The 22609-nt window shown below is 28.4% G+C and overlaps 1 protein-coding gene across 1 annotated transcript; it reads right to left on the bottom strand.

The window, feature by feature from the left end:
- Positions 1-10128: 10128 nt before the first annotated feature.
- On the bottom strand, positions 10129-12845 carry LOC136972813 (achaete-scute homolog 1-like). The gene is made up of 2 exons (XM_067267451.1): positions 12261-12845; positions 10129-10557 (listed from the first exon to the last, which is right to left on the bottom strand). The coding sequence occupies exons 1-2, from the start codon at positions 12828-12830 to the stop codon at positions 10486-10488; spliced, it is 642 nt and encodes a 213-aa protein (XP_067123552.1). The 5' UTR covers positions 12831-12845; the 3' UTR covers positions 10129-10485.
- Positions 12846-22609: the final 9764 nt, after the last annotated feature.

The raw sequence follows: 22609 nt of genomic DNA, 5'->3' as shown, positions 1-22609 counted from the left end.
AAAATTAAATAAAAAAAAACCCTTTAAGTTGTTAAATATTTGACAGATTTTTTAGAATCATCTCACGTAACTTTCTACGAAAATATTAGATTGATTTTTATTTTGTCCACCCCACTATAATTATCTATCTATTAAAACCCCCCTTTCCTATACACACTATCCGCAATGTATACAGTACAAGAAGGTGTTTTTTTACATCTAAATTTCAAATTTTTCTCGTTCAAGGTCGTGCCAACATCTAATAAATTCAATTGAAAGTTGGAAATTTCTTAAAAATTCGTTTATTTGAAGATATCAGCCGTTAAATGATGAATTGCGACAATGGAATTTATTGTATTTCCACTTAAAAGAATCTTCTAAAAATTCCCAAATCCTGCTTGAAATTTTAAAAATTTACAGCTTTATAACAGATTTTTTTGCTTTTTTTTTATTATTAAGTCTTGAATAAAATTCAATTAAGTTAATTTTTAGAATCTATACTTTATGTATGTATAGATGAAGTGTAATTTGTCTTAATCGAGATGGATGTTTTTTGAAAAATTGCTTCTAATAGTTACCAATTAACCCCTATAAATTCGCTAATGGATTAAGTCTCTTGTTTCTATAATATAAAATATAATTAATTTAAGTTTTTTTTGATGGATGCGATCAAAAAAATTTCTTTCCCGAGAGATTAATTTGAGGAATAAAGGTTATATCATGACCCCAGGAATTGAATCAAAAAAAGGCCCCTCTCACCTTGGACTGTGCCTTCATAAATAGGGTAATGGAACTTGTTCATTGGATTTCTAGGTGAAACTTAGTCTAGGAGTTTTTTGAAAGTTATAAATAATCAAAAATTTATGAAGCTTATCAATTAAGTTGTGTTTTTTTTAAGATTTATGTTTTTGATGGTTATAAATGCTAGACTGTGGTAACATTATCATTTTTTTTTTTTTTTCTGCAGTTTGTACGTATGTCTGTTCGTATGTTTCGTTAGATATCTTGAAAAAATTTTGAGATAAAAATTGCAAAGATATTGTTAGAGGTTTATTAAACATTCGTGTGCTTTTTGAGGAAATAAAACATGGATTTTAGTAACTGTCTGAATTAAATATCTCGAAAACGGTTTGAGCTAAATCACAAAATTTTTAGGATATTTTTGGACGTTCGGTACACATCTACATATTAAAAAATTTAATAATTATCATAAAAACTCTCAAAAATTAAAAAAGAAATTTACAATAAAACCTCCCATTTGTGACCACTCTCGGGGAAAATTAGAAGTGGTCATGTATGGGAGATGGAAACAAAACAGAAACTGTCATTTATAACTTGTATCTCAACACGAAAATTCTGTGTAATACCGTAACAACTTACAAAAACAAGAAAATTGATTTGGATTGATTGTATAAAGCAATGCAACACGTGCAAGGAAATGATCGGCAATGAGAGAGGTTCTTCTATGAGAAACTGGCGAAAATGGCTGTATTTAGATGTTAGGGACAAGAAGAAAATGCGGAAAACTCCACGAGACTAGGCCGTTGGTGAGACGCAAACCCACGTGTTCAGTGATTTTATGCACTCCGCTATTGGTGGTCCAAAAACAAGAAGCTTATGCTTTTGATAATCATTGTTTACTCTTCTTATGTAATGTAATGTTTATCATTAAGTAGGCTACACTGATTTTCAATTTTCGGTTTACGTAATCTAAACAGAAAATGTGGAAAACAATAGTAATGTACGACGAGGTTACATAAAACTAAGTAAGCCTTATTAACTTATCTGAAAATGTTTTCTATCAAAAAATAACAATGCTGAAAATCTACAATGGATAAACAGATACGAAGAACAAAAGGATTCAAAACGAATGGAAGAATTAAATGCCAAAACTGTAAACAGAACGGTAAACAACTGTAAATTCCAGCACAAATTCTTAAATAAATAACGTTTTTTGACCTTAATAAAACGTCTTCGTCGGGCTAAATTACTTTGAATATTCAAAGATACTCGCCAAAACGTCTTTTTATATTCGAAGTAACGTAACCCGATGAAGGCATTTGTTATTCAAAGGTCTTCATTAGCTTACGTTACTACGGTCAAAAAGTTATTTATTTAAGAATTTGCGCTGGAATTTATGGTTGTTTACGGTTCTGCTAACGAATATAAGTTGCCATAAAGGTCGCCAGACATACTAATTCTCTTATTACGGTAGGGAAGTTACATTTAACTGGTTAGTAATAATCGTAATAGAATTATTCCATTGATTTACGTAGGACAGGTATACGTCCTACGTAAATCGATGGAATTTTGTTGTTTCACATATGGGATACGGGCACAAAGAAAAGGTGGTCACAATGGGAGGTTTTACTCGTATGTGCTACAGTTTTAAATATAATTTTAATACATTTAGCAACAATTTAACTTATTTTTCGATTTTGCGTTCGATTTTAAAATTTTATTTACTTTTGTAAGTGCTTGTAGTGAAACTAATTATTTGCATTTTTTTTTTTTTAAATTACTGTGCTAATTTTTAACTAAAAACTCATACAAATAACATTCAAAAAATATAATTATTTTCCTTGAAAATTAAGCAATAAATGAACTATTTTTGGGTGTTTAGATAGTGATTTATTAGAAAAGTAAATTTCTTACAATAATGCTTTTCTATTTACTCATTGAAGAATATAACTAATATAATGAATAAAGTGTAATTAGTTTTTGGAGCGAAATGAATTTGTTACGCTCTAAATACAACAAAAATTAAATCTGCATTCAAATAAAACGCAAGGTTTTTTTTTGTTTTTTGGAATTACTTCAACTATTATCAATGAATTGGAATTACAGAACATTAAACATGTTTATAGATGTTAAATCAGTTAAAAGAACTTTCACTTTAATGACATTTTTTTCTATTTTTCTTTAAAAAAAACTTTGTTTTTAATAGATGTTTGAGTATTTTGAAAATTTGTTTAAATTTTAATATAATATTAATTAATCCTGTATTAAAATACATTTAAAAATGCGACTTTTGGATATATTTTACTTAATAGGAATATTTTATTTAAATTAATTAAATAATTTTATTAGTTTTAAAAGCATTTAAAATCTAACAAAATTCTTAAAACTTAAAATATTTTTCTAAAAATTGCCATATATTTAGTGATATTTTTAGATGCTATTTCTTTTACTTTCTGTCATTTTGTTCATAAATTAATTTAATTTAAAAACTTTTAATACATTTTTCCATAGTTCATACGTATAATAAAACGTTATTGAAATATAAATATAATAATTTTAAACATAACAATTATTTTATTAACATTTTTATACCTATGAATTATTAATATATTTTACTATGTTTTTACAAAAAAACAAAAACCTGATTAATTCACGAAGAGATTCTAAAAAAATTTATCTAAAAAATTAAATTAGATTTGTTATAAAAAGTATATAAAATTAATAAAAAAAAGTAATAAATAAAATATAATTTAAAATTACAAAGTTTTAAATAACTTTGTAATTTTAAATTATATTTTATTTATTTATTTTATTTATTTAAATATAATAATTTAAGTTTCATTTGGCATACATTAAAAAATATTTAAAAAACAAGCAACAATCTTTTTAGATTGTTGCTTGTTTTTTTAATATAATTTAGTTTAATTAACTTTTTATAGTCTTTTTATATGTAATAACTTTATAAAAAATTATTTTAAAATATTTTTATGCTTATTATTTAATCTATAACTTAATCTATTTAAAAAAAAAAACTAAATTTAAGCTGATTATATCAGTTTCAAGCTTTAAAAGTATATAAATTTTAAAAAAATACAAATATAATTTCTAATTATTAATCTACTCATATATAATATTGTGAATTAAATATTCATTTCACATAAACTTAAAAAAACATTAAAAATTTCCAAAAAAATCAATTAAATTTCAATTTTTTTTAACTTTATTCATGTAATAACCTTCTAAAAATTTATTTTTAAGCATCCATAAACTTATAATTTATTAAAATACAGTAAATCTCCTAAATTTTTATAGAATAAATTGATTAATCTGTAAAGCAATACCATAAAAAAATTAAATTAAATTAATAAAATGGAATTTAAGCTGTAAAATTAAAAATCGGTAATGAATATAATTATTTATTTTTTTAAATTAAAATAAGATGAATGAAAAGAATAAATTTAAAAAGATGTCAACTAGAATCTACTTAGAGCAGAACAGGATTTGTATCATTGCCTTAAGCTTTGTACCTCTTTATTTATATTGATAATGATGACTTTTTAATGTTAATTTTATATAAAAATGATATATAAGTCTAGGGTTTTGTTTTTTTTATTTAATTTTTTTATAACTTACAGATTTTTACAGCAATACTTTCTCTACATGCCATGTTATAATTTGTAGCTGTCAGGTAAACTCAACCACATTCATTTATCCATGATTAAGCTTCTGTATCTAACATGTCTTCATTCATTTATTTCATTCCTTTTTAACGATTTGATATAATTTTATAAATTTACATGTTATATTGAGTTATAATTTTGTTATTTATCATGTTCATATAATACAATATCATTTATAGAAGAATGTAAGATTGGAAATTATTATTTTATGCTTAAATTTTACTCATTTTAATCAGCTTTAAAGCTTTTGGTCAATTAAATTTTATGAATAATGATTTATAATTTGCATATTAGAAAAATAGAATCTTAGTATTAAAAACTCTGAGGTGTTAAATCATGATTTAACACTTCAAAGTCTTTAATAATAAATGTAAGGCATGCAAACTTCACTTTTAATTTAAATCAAACCAAAAAAAAAAAAAAGTCAAAAACTGATAAATATTCCATAAAAATTGTAAATCTTAAGCGTTATAACCTTCAGATTTTTATAGATTTTAAGCTTTAATACGGAAACACCTTAGATATTCAAGTTCTATAAGTTTCAATTTAGAAGTTTAAGGTTGAAAATGTATATAATTTAAGCTTTTGAACTTCAAAATTGAAGGTTAAGCTAACACGAATTTTAAATCTTACCACTTATAGGTTCCGAAACGAATAAATTCTCGAATTTTAAACGTTTCAAGAAAGTAAATTTCGTAAATAATAATTCATGAATTGCAAACTTCATTTTCTTTAAGTAATTGAAGCTCTTTCTTCTATGGAACTTTAATTGTTTTAGAAAATATCTTTCAAGATGTTTCATCATCAGAGATTTTCACAACTCATGAAAAAAGTTTCCAGTTAGATAATATTCAGACAATAGCTAATAGCTGATATAATAATAGAATGTTGTTGTATATGATTGCTTATTACACGCCTCCCTGTATTTGATAACAACACTTAAGCAGAGAAATCGAATTCGTCAGAAAGGCAATGTCCTACCAAAGGGGTTCTCAAGGGGTGCTAAGGGCAATGGCTGCAACACTTCTCTCCTATTGTTGTCATTTATAAAATTTCAAAATTAAAAATACTTCAAAGTTGGAGAAGAGCTGATAAATTTATAAAAAATCTCACCCTTCTTTAGTACTGGATCAACTCTAGCTCAAATTGTTTCATAAAAATTATGGCAGTTTATCAATCTATTTTAATGATTTATGAAAGTCTAAATACTCCAGAATTAGAGAAGAATAAAGAATTTTATTAAATAATCCACCCTTCAGTCGCCTAATAGATCAACTCCAGCTCAAATAGTGTCATAAAAATGAAAGTTTTTAATCCATTTTTGAGATTTATAAAATTTCAAATGTCTAAATGTTAGAGAATAGTCGCAAATTTGATAAAGTATCACACCCTTCTTCAATAGTGGATCAACTCCAGCTCAAATTATCTTCATAAAAATGATGAATGAAATTGTTATCAATACATTTTTATGATTATTATAATTTATTTTTAAGATATTTTAAGCTTATTAAAGATATTATCATTACTTATACGACCTTGAAAGCTGTTAAACTAATTCCGAAACAACGACATTATAGTAAACAACGGGTACAAAAAGTTGATGAAAGACAATTAATGCTATCCTGAGGGTATTTTTTGGACATGTTGCCGAGACATTGTGCCTCACCCTAGACACTCCCAAACTAGAAGATCATAAGTCATACATTGGTTCCAGTTAGTTGACTATACTGTTCGAAAGCCTTTGGCTACTCCTGACCTGCTCTTAGTTAAATGATAGTTGTCGATGACAACTAAGTATCATCGGTCATTTGTTTTTGATGCAGTAGCTACATGCCTATGAGGTAAACTTTTCAACGATGCAGAGCGATCATTAAATATTTTGTGGTTTTTTAAGTCTTCCCAACATAAATCTCTTTTAAGAAGAGATAACAAGCTTTAGAAAGATTCACACCGTATCTTTAGTTGAATTTTTTGATAAAGATTACATGTCCAACTTTGGTATAAATCTAAATCATTATACGGAATGCTAAATTGTATTGTTGGTATGTAAAAAAATACGAAATTTTGACTAAAAATTCAATTTAAAAGATGTAATTGCCACTTCTAGTGTATGGATACCATAGTTAATTCATTTGAATCTTAAGAAGTGTTACCAAAAAGGAGTGTTGTCTTACGTGAAGACATACAGAAACATGTTGCTACACTGATTTTATTAGCTTATTTAGTACTATTAAGGTTTTTAGCAGTCTATTGCCGAGTTTCCTAAGCGGTAAACCACGCTCTTCAGCTATATTTTTGATAATTTGATGTTCTTGCAATACCCCAAACAAGTAAAAAATGCTTGTAAAAAACCTAACAAAGCTAAATCAGTATGCTTAACATTTTCTCTTCTTATCATTACAAATCGAGCCAATTTTCGTTTGACAATATTTATCACAGAGGATAACAAAAAAACCTATCGACAAACTGTCAATCTCTACGATTTCGATGCCACAAATCGCAACTGATTTAACAAGGTGCACTCACGTCAAGTCAAGGTTTTTCGGGTTTTCAATTCGACACCAGCATTAGAGAAATCATTAACAGACGAAAATATTATTCAACACCCTTTAGGCAGGACCAAAAAAAAGTAAAAAGAAATTGATGAAACATCCTACTCCATACGAAATGCATCAAAGTATTAAAAGTAAGGCAGTGCGTTTGTAATTAGGAACTAGCCGCCCGTGCTGATTTGTTACACCTCTTTAATTGCTTGGGACAGTCACGTGCAGAGAATATAGTGTCTAGTATTGATTACAGGCTGTGGATGTGTTGATGACGTATTTCAACCACCGTGTATTATAGTTTATCTTCTTGCAATGGTGTAAATTGTGGTCCTACTCGTTGAAGACGAGATCGGTATCAAGGTCACCAAGCTTTGTGTGCTAATGGGCCATAACAATGAATTCCAAAACAAATTTTGGTACCGTCTTCTCGACTACAAGCAAGGATATCATAAAAAAATTTCCATTTGGAGTACAATATTGATGAATATTTCCCCCGAAAACAACTCTATAATCTCTCTATTGACCCGTTGCGGGAGGTCTAGAAAGGTCAACGTGACATAGAATGTCTGTAGCAAGTTATTAAGGTCAACAGAGGTACGAGAAGAAATTTTTATATTTTCTCGTATAATTAATAACTCCATGAAACTTCACTAACGTGTATGCTTTGCACGTGTTAAGATTTTAAAAATTAATCCTCGTAATTTTGTCATTAAAGGGGTGATGATAATTTTATCATTAAATACTTTCTTTCTCTTATTTCTCAATTGTTGTAAATTTCGTATATTGATACCTGGATCATGACAGGTATCAATTATGACAGAGTTCACGATAACCATGATTGGTAACAATGACGTATCGTCATGTAAATCCCTCAGGCTTATACTTCCATTGGGGTAATGAAGATAATTTTTGAAGGTGCGAGTATGAATCCAGGTCAAGAAAAAAATTACCTTTAATAATTCTAGGTTTTAAATTGACTAAAATAATAATAAACGATGAAGGTCGTGATTATATGTTAATGGTACACGAAATTCATTAGTGATCGTTGCATGATTGTGAATATTGTTATTTCAGCGCATTGTTGAGTGGCATGCGATAAGTTGTCCCTCACTTAATCAGTTTCCATTTAGTGTAAGCAATATTTACACTCAGTTGACCATCAAATCAGTGGGTTCACGGAACATCAGCCAAGTGGAACACCTTCATTCAGCTGAACCCATTGATGTAACTGATGATTATATTGTTAATATCATCAAAGATAATTGTATAAGCGCACAGATTTCTGAAAAACTCTGAATATTTGGCTCTAAAAACATCTAAAAACATAAATATTACTAGTTTTTATGCCCCGAAGATCTGAATGGTATCATAAATCAGTGAAAGCAGAAGGTATTTTCAGTTACATCTTATTCATTTTCTTGAGGCTAAACGTCAAATAATGTTGTTTAAAAAGATCAAAGGTGAACAGAAATTGAATTGTAGGAGAATAATTCAGTTCTGGGAGAGTATCATTATCTAAAAATCTCGAAAAGTCTCACGAAAGTTCTGAACTAATTTGTCGGTACATCGTTGTGACAAAAAACCCCAACGTGTGACTTACAACGTAAGCTATTGAAAACAACGTGGAGGGTCTGAGATCCTCCTTCATTATCTAAGAATTGTCCACACTGTTTCGGCCTCGTACATTGTCTGAAAGGAAAAATCGACTGTCAGATTACTTTATAGAATGTATCCTTTCTAAGAACATCCCTAGAGCTTTCTAATGTCTAAGTGTCATTAATTGTACTATTCACAATTGATGATACGTAACCTTACAGGAGGTAATTTTTTGGAGAATTATTGTTGCGCACGAGAAGGGTTGAGCTTCAAAAAATATATACATGAAGAAGTAAGTACACTATTTTATTAGGTGACAGTCTTTTTTCTTCTGAGAAATTCCTCATATGTATGCAAAAACACGCGCTTTTTTAGATGATACCTTTAGAAAGTGTTATGAATTATTCATTGACTTTTAAATTGGTTTAATGAGAATATATTAATTAATTATATGGTTAAATATCTAGAGATTTTTATCATAATTTTATTTGATAAATTCATTTATATGTTCTTTATATGGGCTCGTTTCCAGGAACACTATTTCTGTTATTAAAAATATAATTCGTTTATTTAAGGCTTGTTTTTTTAATATAAATTTTAGAGTAATTTATCAACTTTCAAAGAAAGCAGAAGGTTACAGTTCCAAAAATAACATATTTTATATTAAAATTTCAAAAAACCCAAAAATATGATGAAATTTTTAAAAGAAAACCTTAAAAAAATGATAATTTAACACACATTTTAATCCATTAAAATTGCATTTTATAATTTTAAATAATAGAAAAAAATTGAATAAAAACGTTATAATTTGAATTATTAGAAAAATGTATTTAATTCATATTTGAATAAAAAAAAATTCTAAAAAATTTAAAATTTCAAAAAAACATTTTACTCTCTGATGAATTATCTCATCAAATATGCATGTAAGTTCAGAAATATTTGACAATCAATCAATTTATTCGTTTCCCAAGAGATGATGATTTTTTGAAGACGAAATTTTTTAGAATTTTAAATGTATTCTAGTAAATTAGCACAAAATCCTATCATTTTATTAAATAATTTTTTATGCTAATCTGAAAAAACCAACTTCTTTTATTTCTCTTTATTTGTTTAAGACTGCCTTATAGGGAGAAAGTGATGAATTTGTATACAAACTCTCAACCTAATGAACATGATGTCCAAGGGAGAGATATTGTTCACAGCGTGTGTTCATTCTATGTGTGTGTTCTCAACCTATTGATTCTCATGGTAGTGCCTCACGATCTCGTGGAGCGCTGTCCAACCCCAGTGTCGCCTGCTGGGATTGGATAATCTCTTCTCAAAGTGTTACCTCTTATTCACTTTCCTCCACCCATCGATGACGTAATTTTATATCCTACATCTAGCATTATAAGTGTATATCAACGCAAGAAGCTCGTGTTTTACGTTATCACTCCAAAAGAAAGAAAACTTGAATATTATGGAATGATTATGATAAGAATCCAATTGACTTTTTAATAAAATGACAAAAATTTTATGTAAATTCTAATCTATGTGCAATATTTATTGTCACTGAAGTACAATTGATAAGTGACATAACATATACAACATAATCAACTTGTACAATTATAATTTTTTTGTGTTTCTCACGTACATATACATAGATATATTCCTTGATAAGAAAATTCATTGAGTATTTAATTTTACGTCGATAATGATGATAATTTACAAGTTTTTTTTTAGTTATTTTATCACAATTAACGTTGTCCCTACGAAATGGATGGTGCTTCACTGCAGTATCGCTAAGCTTTGCTGTGAAAGTATTAATGAATGGGACTTTGCTCTTCGTGCTTTCTGTTTTCTATATTTTTTTAATATATTTATAAATTTTTGTAGTTTTAAACTGATAAAGAATAGTCGAATATAGTCCATTTTTTGTTTGATTTGATACAGATGAACGTCGTTTAACTGGACAGACCACCACTGTAATCATCATAAAATGGTAAGTAGTCGCTATAGCTGTCTTGTTCGCATGACTGTAAGCGTAAAAGTATAGGAATTATTATAAATTTCTTGTTTTTATTACAATTTTTAATTAAAATATTTATTAAGTATATTAAATTATCATTTTATATCATCATTTTAATTTTATAAAAATTATAATTTACATCGTAAGTTAAAGTTTTAATCATTTAACTTAAAATTTCGTAAATTTTTAATACATTTTAGTTTAAATCACAGATTTAACTTTTTAGAAGTAAAAAATCTCTATCATCTACATTCAAATATTTCATAATTGAGAGAGGTTTAGAATAGGATAGAATTAAGATGTTTATCCAAGTCTTGGAGATTAAAATTGGATTTTCTGAAATTTATTATATAAAATAAGTAGAATATGTGATAAGTTTCCATTTTAAAATGATAATTTATACAATATAAAAAATTTTCTAGAGATATTATCAAAATAAACTAGAATATAAAGCAGAGAATCCAAGTTATCAAGAGGCAAGAATTAATATATTTATATAAACTTTAGCAACATTATAAGTAAAAAAATATGTATATTTTGATACCAAAGCATCAAAATATATAAATCCTAACACTAGAATTTAATATTTATCATATAAATCCTAATTCCAGAACTAGAATATAGAATTTATATATCTAATAGTTATAGTTGATTTGTTTGCATGCTCAGGTCACATATAATGGTCTCTTATAATAAATATTCCTTAAAAAGATAACTTATTATCTAAAAAATCATTTCTTATCCTCAAAATATAATTAAAGATAATTTTAATTATATATTTCTATCTATTTTTACATCATAAACATATATTTTATTATAAATTATTGATACCTGAATTAAATTTACAATAATTTATGTTTTTAGATGATGTTTTTTGAATAGTATTATATATATTAAACTTCACATTCAATTTAATTATCAATGAATTAGAAAATTAGACAGGTCTGTGACAAACTCTTTAAAGATTCATCAATGAATAAATTATTATACGCTTGGGAAAGATCTAAATAAATACATTTAAATTAAATGGATCCCTTAGGCCATATATAAAAACATGAAATTGAATATACTCGAAATTTAATTATAAAATTTTTTAGATTTTCTTTGATTATATTAAAGATTTTTAGAAATTATCCAAAATTTAAGTTTTTTTTATTTTAATTGGAATATTTTAATAAATATTATCACAATACGTTTGGATTTATTATTGTAAAACAATAACAAAAAATATTCTTTAAAAAATCACAATATTTTAGAAGAATACAAATTGTTTAGAAGCTGGGAAACCAAAAATAGCTTCAAAATATTGGTAACTTTAAGAAAAAGTATTTTTAATTAATTTTTTAACAAAAAGATCGCATTTTTATTTGGAAAATATAGCATTTTTTGGAAAGTAATGAATTAAAAAGCATGAAGAATTGTGATATTTTTGGAAAAATTGTAGCTGCTTAAGAGTTTAGGAACTGATAAATCAGCTCCAGGAAATTGTTGGAAATTTCGACAGAAATTATATTTTTAAACAACGCATCAAAAATATTGTGTTTTTAGATAAAATATATAACAATATTTCCAATAAAACAATTTTCAATTTACTAATGACCTATAATTAATCGTTATCGATCGAATTATGGAGAAGTGTTTTTTAGATTCAATATAAAGCCCCATAATAGAAATGTATGATATTTTCAGAGATTTAGAAAGGAAACTCACCGATTCTAACGTTATCCATCTCTGTCCAACTTGGTTTTCCTTATTTACAGCATTTACATCAGTTTCCAGATAACTGTTGTAACTCCTTAAACTATCGCCATTAGCAACTTCAGTGGATAGATCATCATCAGCTTGTGATAACATATCCTGCAAGGCATTTATATATTCTATAGCTCTGTGCAGTGTTTTAACTTTAGACAACCTTTTGTTTCTATTTTCAATGGGTACAGACTTCCTTAAACGAGCGAAAGCATTATTCACAGCTTGAACCCTTCTTCTTTCTCTTGCATTTCTTCTAGCTACAAGATGAGGCGGTTTTTCTCGATGAGGTATGTGTTTATAGGTCGATTTGGTGTTTACTTTTCTACATTGTTTCTTCCTCTCCGATTGTGGCTGAGAACCCGTTTCGGAATTGTAAGTTAAAACGGATCCTTCCATAGGATAAGACTGTCCTTGATTCCACGACATGCTGTGAGGTAGTACAGATTGGGCATATAGACACGAGCCGAATTCTTCGCTAGAAGACACTTGAGACATCATTACCTTTCTCACCACATCGTCAAAAAACATGCACTTTATACGCCCAGTTCAGGCAACTATCTGAGAACAGGCGGTGCCGAAACTCTTCCTGCACGTGGCAAGCCATCTCTCGTTGGCCAATCAGACGACGCTCGGATCTCATTGGCAATTCTCGAGAATTACTCACTCCATTAATTTTGAGTGAGGTTGGCACGCGCTGAGATTGGACACTCTCCCTGTGACACGTGCTGTTTGTATAATTGGATAATAACGTTTTGTTTAAGACCGAAATCCTTCGTTGTGCTCTGAAAGACATTTAAATTCTCTTAGGTGCAGCCATATATAACTGTAAATTTTAAAAAATAAATCTTTCTATCTCTTTCTACACTAAATTGGCAACGTGTTATCACAGATATTACATTGATGCGATCCACTTTTATTTAAATGCACCCTAATTTTTGTATTAGATCAAATATTTAATATAAGAGTCAATTAACTTCGCAGTTTAAAAAATACTAGCGAGTTTTCTCGAGGTTAAATGGAGGATGCTGAAGCTGGTCAGACAGGTGATGGCGAACATACGCCCGAGGCTGGCAGGTGAACATCGGAGACTGTTTTCCGTCGCGAGCCATGCACGAGCCAAAAACCACGCCTAAGGCCCAAAACTTCGTCTCTTGCATGTTGAGTGACACGCGCCGACAGCTGGCCAACACATCTTATAACGGTTTTGCAATCAAAGAAAACAACACAGATCTAAGACATAGGAAATTTATTATCCAAAAGATTTCATTCTTATAAAATAAAGTTCGATTTTCGTAAGAGAACATCACTCGTTATCGAACAAGTTGAATGGTCGATAGATCCAAAAACAACTCGTTGTTACATCGATTATCGCAAACGGAAAATGGACTTTTACAACTTAAATAGGACACAAAACCTCTCTATTGCTGTATAGATTCACTAAAATAATAAATTATTCAAAGTAATCTTATGAAATTCGCAGAAAAATGCTAAGTTTTGACATTCGATGCCAATTTTTTTGCCTTCTTACTGTAGTTTCTAAAAACTCATCTTTATTTCCCTATTCTTATAACGGGTTTCGTGTTTAAAAATCCCTAGGAGGTCCTTGGAGCAGATGGTTGATGTATTTCTTTTAACAAATATCAAAATATAATATTATTTTGTAAAAATTTTACAGGTGCAGAAACGAACATCCTGAAAGATTTTATAGATAAATCACTGCTCATTATACGAGCGCCAGATTTGTTTATAATGCGAAAAATGTAATGGTTTTAAAATTATTTTATGCTTTTTAAACTATTCTAGCATATATTTTATTGTTAAATTTAATTTTATTTAAAAATTTAAGAACGAATTTTAACATAAATGCCTCTTAAGAAAGCAAGTTCGCTTGCTTAATAACATTTTTTAAATAAAAATATGTTTTTTTGTAAAATCATTTAAATTTTAGTAAATTAAATCTTTGATTTTCTTAATATAAAAAAAGTTCTAAATTTAATTTAATGGCGTATAAATTAAATTTTTTGCTCGAAAATGTGGAAAAATGTAACTACTTATTCTACACTTTCTAACAGTTTCATGTACTGTACGTAAATTCATTTAAAAATAATTTACATTAAAATTATATAAATGAAAACATTCGAAACTTCATTTTATAGAAATTTCTAATTTAAATATAAATTAATTTATGTTAAAGTTACCGACGTTTATATAAAAATGGCGATAAGCTCCATGCAGAAAGAAGGATGATTAAAGTTGATTGATGATGGATAAATTTAATATAACTATACAAAGTTATACTTATGGCATTATATCTACTTCTTCAGTTGATTTTACGTGTTTAAGAGCTGTAAGTATTTACCAAAATTTTTTTTATGATCGCCTTTTACCCTCTCCGAAACAACTACAACATCCACTACGTGTTTCTCATGGTAATTTTAGCATAATGTTATATATGAGATTACAATCTGGACTCTGCCATCACTTCTTTTTTTTTCATTTATACCCCCAAGGTGATGCTTAAATGACCGCAATAAATAAAAATTTCACATATTCTTCGTGATCTCGGCACGTTTAAGTTAAAGTCATAAATGCGAACAATAGAATAAAGCTATAAATGTTGAAGATTTTAGATGATTTGTCTTTCCTTGCGATAAAATATAGTTAGAAAAAGTACAGTGAATTTATCAAATTCTTCGAAAAATTAATTTAATACTTTTATAATCATGTTCTTAGTCCTTAAAATCATTAGTGTAGGAGTAAGAGTACGAATCAATAGTTGGTTATAGAGGAAACTTGGCTCCAAACAAAAGACTCCAGGGTAATTTTATAGCTTTTTAGAGTGTTAAACTTTCTTTATTTTAAGAAGTAATATTATATGTATGAGGAATACACGTAGTGGGTAGAAGAGGAGCTCGAGTATTCGAGTATTTTCATTAAACTACCATGGTTAGCATCACCTGCACGCCTGGGGCTTTCTACAACACCTACTGTGGTCAGACGACGAGGGAAGAGAAACGGAAAAAAATCTCTGTCTACTTTATTTACATTCTTGCATGGACACACACCTGCTGATGACGACACTAAAATAGTTTTTAAGTTCATACACACTCCCAATATGGCCGGATTGATATAAAATCAATGGAAAAAATCCTATTTTCTTTCATGATAATTTGAAAATTTATATATATTTTACTACCTTATATACCTATAATTTAGGTTTAACAATACGAGAAGCATACGAGGGTATGATTTTATTTTATATTCTAAAGCACGTTGCTCGACCAAACCATAATGTTCAAAGACAACTCTTATCCAAGGTCTTGTAAATTGGGTGCGACTGTTTTATGACTACTTTTTTTATTTTGCCCCTTTCGTCTATGTATCTATGGTTACTAGAAAGAGCACAGACGAAATATGTCTACACCCAGGACTGTTGTCTGCTGTGATGACATCTATACCACTTAACGAGAAATTGATGTCGAGATGTGATGTAAATAGTGGTGTTTAAAGATATCTAGTTTCCCAACCCCTTTCTTCAACCCTGAGTAGGTGCGGTATTCGAGATAACACTTTTATAAAGGAAGAAAGAAGTTCTAAGTACCTCTATCTAAAAAACTAACAGGGGTCAATTGAGGATATAAAACTTTATAATGAGGAATTTTTGGTAGAATCTTTATTAATCGTTATATACCATATATTTATATATGATACAAGGGTATAACAACGTTACCATCGCATCCTACTGGTGTTGGTTGACCTGTTATTCTGTTGAAAAACATCCCCATAAGCAAAATATAATGATTAAATAGGGAAGGAGGGATTTGTAGTATTCTACTGCAGGGTTAAAGGTGATTGACGGTTGTGAAGAATCCTTTCTGTACCCCAATACATCTGATAGTCGTGAAAACCCTCGAGGAATCAGCAGTATATATATATAAACTCGATGTACAGCAATTAAATTTGAAAGAATTATTTACTTGACTGTCAAAATTCATGAAGATTTACAAATTCAACGTGGTGTAGTACAACGTGTTGCTTTACGTTAATTTGATTAATTTAGACAATACATTAACAATTATAGTCGTTATAAAGAGTCAATTTTCATGATATTTGATACATTGGAACCATTTTAAAAGGTACAAGCTTTAAACCAGTTGTAAAGAAAACGTCCTTTCCAAACAACAAAAGTCGTTATACCACTTTGGCTCACCTGCTCGGTAGCATGGGCTTGTGACACTTTGCTTCTTTCTTCCTCGCAATACACTCAAAACAAAACTAGAAGAATATTAAATTCATCTCCATCTAGTTTATTTATAATACATATATATGACGCGAATTTTGATCATCCTCTCCTTGTCCAACGACCAACGAGTAAGATTGATGATAGAAAAGAGTGGTCTAGCAGTGATTGAACTTTCACAAATTTAATAAAATACTTCGAATATTTTTTATGTACCAAATAATTTACGAGTTTCAAAAAAACAGGAAAAGAAAATAACGAGCCGATTTTAGAGTTTAACCCCTCCACCCCGAAGCCTCAAAATGGAGTCACACGCATCTAAAAATTCCTTCCATCTACAGTAGAAACTAACTAAATTCCAACTCGTATGTCGATACTTAGAGACTAATCAATTAACTACTTATCTTGTTCGATAGTCTACAATTTTAACGAACAACGAGGAAGGGTTTGGTGTTTTTTTGAACTTGAAATCTCTAAGAGGCACAATAATTTCAATAGTGTTACCTTCGGACTTCCGTGTTGAAATTCTTTCCCTTCTGGGCAATGTTAGAATTATTCTTTATGTTCTGTTCAGCAGAAGAGACCGGTTGAATGTACTTAATACATTACAGTACCCCCTCGCTAACTAGGTGTGTGGCATAGACTAGAATCACGTATGCTTTCTGTGATTATTATAAGTAATGTATACAGAAAACTCGTAAAAACTATAATAATATCTAATTATTATTCTATTGAAGTATTCAGGAAGCTTATAATTTCCATAATACAATAAGAGTTTAAGCATTTTTCTTACTAGTTAGAACTATTTTTACGTTAAACTAGAGATTAAAAGGGATTATTTTCACACTTCGACGATTAAAAATTGCATATTTTTTAATTTGGCGCTTTTATAAACATTAAAAAACGCGAAGTAAATTTATAGAACATCGTTATATCGCTAAGAAGAGAAATATAAATTGTCTGGTCGCATCAAAAGGTTAAGTACATTCACCTATACTTGTACACATACCCTTATGTGCGGGTGATAATTTGTTATTTATTCAAAAAAATAAATGTCTGACATTTATATATATATGTTAGACATAATATATTATGATAATAAGTATAAAAATTTAATTTAGAAGTATAAAAGTTGTTAAAATTGAGAAAAATTGCCATCGTTTATATGTCTGAAATCACTTCGTGTATCAAATACAGATCTATAAGTCAGTGTGATGTGCCACACCTTGTATAAGTCTTTATCGTGACCTAAAAGACTTTGTTGTTTCCTCTTATCACATTATTCAACTATTTATATGTGAAGATTTCTAAAAAGAAAAATAAATTTGCTACAAACTGTTAGACTGTAGTACTACATATGAAAGCGGAAATGGTACTTTTTTTAGAGACGTAAAAATATTGTTAAAATGAAATAGATAAGAAGATATAAAAGGAAGACAACCAAAAACGAAATTGTTTAATTATTTATGTGCAAGTTTTTCAAAAACACATCACTTCAAACTCAATGATGTCATTTCAGGACGGGTGTTAATTTATTAATTTATAAAATAAAAAATATGTATGCTTTTTTATTTCCTCGTCATATCATTTAACTGTTTATATAGCGCATAAAGTTTCTAAAAATATCGTTTCATATTCTTACATGATAAGAATTAACATTCAGTACCACAAACGAAAGTAGCAACGGTTCCATTTTACAAAAAAGCACAAAAAAATTAATTTATTTATAAAATAAAACAAAATCCTTGTTATTTCTTTATTGCATTAAACAATTATCTGTGAAGTTTCCAGAAAAACACCGCTACGAATTCGTAAATGATAAAAATTAATAATATCCAGCACTATAACGAAGAAACACCGCTTCGCAAAGGGACATAAAAACGTATGTTTTTTTTTTTTTGTATTATTTTTACGAATTAATAAGTTTTATTGTTTTTCTCATCACATTATTCCACAAGATACTCAAAATCAACCCTTTAAAACTGATAAATGGTAGGAATTAACATTCAACATGAAAAACAAAAGTAGCGATGGTTCCGTTTTACAAAAGAGCGCAAAAAATTTGACTAATTTGTAAAATAAAACAAGAATTTCAATTATTGTTTATTTTTTATTGCATTAATCAATCATTTGTGTGTGAAGTTCCAAATAAAAGAATTAGTACGAATTTGTAAATGATAAGGATTAAGAATATTCAGCCTATAAACGAAGATAGAAACGGTATCACTTCGCAATAAAAACTCACTAACTTTATAAAAATAACACAAGAAATTTTGTTGTTTACATCATTATATTATTCCACAAGAATTCCAAAATAAAAAAACACTCCTTTAAAACTGATAAGTGGTAAGAATTAACATTCAACACCACAAATAAAAATAAAATTGATGCCCTTTCAGAAAGGAAAATATACATAAAAACACAAAAAAATATTGTTTAATTTATAAAATAAATCTTTACTGAGTTGTTTCTTTATCACATTATTGAAGTATTTATGTGTAAAGTTAAAAAAACAGCACTTTATACTCATAAATGGTAAGACTTGAGCACCATAAATGAAGATTAGAAATGGCATCATTTCATAAAGGGCGTGTAAAAACTTGTTAACTCATATAATAAAATAAGTAGTCAAAAATCTCTCGTGTTATTCAACAAGATTTTCGTAAATAACACGACAACAAATCTCATAAATGGCTTAAAAGTTAATATTCAGCAGTAAAAACGAAAGTAGAAATGGTGCCCATTCAGAAAGGTACTAAGCACAGAATACGTGGTTTTATAGAATGAGACAGGTAAGAAGATATGATAATGAGATAAAATTCGTGGCAGACGTAGAAGGAGAACAAGAAGAAGCAGATGTCCCCAAAGGACGAGATAGTTTGGCACGTGGATCACTATCACACCTGGATATGTGCGGGATCGAACCGGACAGGAATGACCCCTGTGTGACCCAATGTAGACCACTACACTAGGCTAGACGTTAATAGAAGTGGCGAACACCTGCCTGCTTACCCAAACTCACTTCATTAATTAAGCATAAAGATTTTATTAAAAACGTTCGGACGGAAGAAGGGCAATCACAGAACATTATAAATATATAATGAAGGGGATTTTCTAACGGATTTATGTTCGAATCTTTCGTTGGTTCGCCAACTTCTCGGAAATTGTCTGGTAGCATTGCGCATGTTCTACGTCTCACCTGGCTTCGTGAGTGACGTCAGAAATCTCAGACCAGCTGTTCGTGAGGTAATTGTCATGTGATTTAACTCTAGACGGTTAAGTTTAATTTCCGAGAGATTCTCTCCCCCCTAAAGCTATAAATTTTCAATTATAAGTTACTTTGTCGTTTATTTTCTCTTCGTTTTATTTGTTTTCTTTCAAAAAATCCTTTGGAATTATCTAAAAATGCAAAAATTGTCGTGATTTTTTTTGTTTTTTTTTTTACTTTTGGAGGGGTGATCTGAGGAGATTTCACAAATTTCTTATTTTAAATCGATTTTATAGCTTCTAGTATTCTAGTGTAGTATACAAACGTGTGTATATACTTCACAATACAAAATATATTCAAGTAGATCGTTGGGTTTTTAATTTTCCTACATACAAGCGCCTTAATTAAATATGGCGATGGGTTAATGAAACGGCATTTTAATTTGATTTCTCGTTAAAAAATTACTTTATAAAACTTTTTCCGCTGCGTATACTACATTGCCAATACATTAAAAATATATGCAAATAAATTAGATTTAATAAGTCAAAACTATCTTTTTTAGGTATTTTTTCTCATTTATTTTTTAAAGTAAAATATGGCGACGGATTGACAATACATAGTTTCTAATTCTAGTGAACCTTCTTGCGATCAGAATTACGGAAAATTCATTATAAAAACACTAGGTATAAAGTGGTAAATAGTTTTACATATTATAAAGTTCAAAATATATGCAAGAAAATCGCTCTAAATTATTATTTTTTCGTTCCTCATAACACATATACAGAAATGCATATATTAATAGAGCATTTAAATATGGCGACGAGTCGACGATACGGCGCTTCTAAATTTAAATGTTTTTTTATATATATATATTGCCCTGATTTTAATTAAACTGTTATATTTTTCAAAAAACATCTGTCTAAGACAGATCGAACTACCGTTAGATTTAAACACGTCTTAGTCGGTGGACAGGTGGTAGTTTTGTTAGAATTCGTCGTGTTATGATACCGTTAGATAATATAAGGATACAGCTGTCTTGTCTTCTATAATAAATACATTATTTTTTATAATGATAAAAACAAGTTACCATTCTATGAGGTCAGTTTTATCATTTTAGAACTTAATCCCATGATTAAATTTTTTTTAAATATATTAAATTTCTTTCTACTTTTAGAATATTTGAACTATAAATTCGATTATTTAGAAAATTAAAAACTTTAAAAATGCTTTGAAACGTTTTAATTTTTAATTATAAAAAATTCTATTAAATATTAACGCCAATAAAAAACTTTATAACTCTCTTTTTGATTGTAAGAATCTTAAAATGTAATAATTAAAGCCGTTAGAACCATTAAAACCATTATGAAATTTTTGTGTGGTATAAAAATCTAAATTGCAATTTTAGATTATTTTCCTCTAATTTTTTGAATTATATATTAGAAACTGTGTGACAGCTTTTCTAGATTACCAAAATAAAAAAATGATTTTAAGTTTTACAATGTTAAACAATGACAGAATTATAAGGAAATTTTTAATATTCTTTGAATATTTTAAAAGTGAAAATTATTCTGAATTAAAAAGTAGAAAAAAAAACACTAAATATTTTCAGTGTCTTTATAATCTTATTTTCCTCACAACAAAGTCACACAGAGCAGTGTTTTACAGTTGATTATAGGTGACATTTTAGTAGTAATCTAGAATTACTGTACGAACTTTGTTACGTACAGTAACTCTAGATAAGCGTAATAAATCAGCAAAATTTACAATCGCATACAATTACTAATCCGCGATGAGGAAAAGGTAGGAAAACATTGATATAGAGGATAGCACTTTTATTTTGATGATATCCTCCGCCTAGGCATGCAAATATAAACGTTCCTCTGTTGTTTATATAATTATAAAACTACGATTCGTAATTTAAAACCATAGACGATAATTTACAAACAATTTTTGCATGCTGAGCCTCTAAATAACGGTAGACTTTGCTAGTGACTGTTGTTTTAGAGGTACGAGAAAAACAAAATTATGAAGACACTGAAAAACTTTTTAGTGTTTTTTCTTACTTTTTACTTCAAAAGTGAATTATCTTCCATGGTTTCAAATTTTTATTAATGAAAATTAGTTATTTAAGATTAGGACAGTGTATTGGTCTAGTGTTTTTAGATTATAAAACTCAGCATTACATTTTTTAGAAACGTTAGAATTTACATGAGATCTTTTATAATGTTAGAATTATTTATTAAACATTTTTAAAATGTTAGATTTCTCTTTAGAATATTAAAACTCTAAATTATTTAAAATTTTTGTATCAGATTTTTATAATATTAGAACTCTGAAATAGAATTTTTAGACTACTAGAACCGAATATTAGTTCTTTTAGGCGACTAGAACAGTATGTCAGGTTTTTTACACCCTCCAGAACTGTATATCAGGTGTATCTGTGACCTTGTAATTTGCATTAAATCTAGCATCAACTCTCGAAATTGTATACTAATTCGAACAATTAGAAAAATATTTCGAGTTTTTCTAATTAAGACCACCCGCAAGAATGCTAATTTTGCATAAAATTGCATAATTTAAAGCGAAACAAAGCTTCGAAAGAACAAAAGAAGTGACAAAAATCATCATTTACTTGCCCTTATAATGTGATAATTAGTTAATTTGTAAAATTATTTAGTTATAATAGTTAACTAATAAAAACAAAAGCGTGATCTTATACAATAATGGTATGAGTGAGTTAATTAAGTTCTAAATAAACTTACTTATTTGACGTTCTGGAGTGTTTTTTGATGGTTTATCGTATTAATTAACATTCTATTCAGACGTAAGGTTCTTAAAAAAATACGTGGATGATGATCG

Source organism: Centruroides vittatus, unplaced genomic scaffold (genome assembly GCF_030686945.1).
Source record: "Centruroides vittatus isolate TY-2023 unplaced genomic scaffold, ASM3068694v2 contig_301, whole genome shotgun sequence".
Taxonomy (NCBI): Eukaryota; Metazoa; Arthropoda; class Arachnida; order Scorpiones; family Buthidae; genus Centruroides; species Centruroides vittatus.
Note: the sequence above shows the minus strand (reverse complement) of the source record. Positions and strands in the feature narration are given on the sequence as shown.

Excerpts from the sequence above, each read along its gene's own strand:
- LOC136972813 (XM_067267451.1), bottom strand. The coding sequence starts at position 12,830 with ATGTTTTTTGACGATGTGGTGAGAAAGGTAATGATGTCTCAAGTGTCT. Across the intron at positions 10,558-12,260 it reads GATGGATAACGTTAGAATCG|TCATGCGAACAAGACAGCTA; the intron begins GTGAGTTTCCTT and ends TTACGCTTACAG.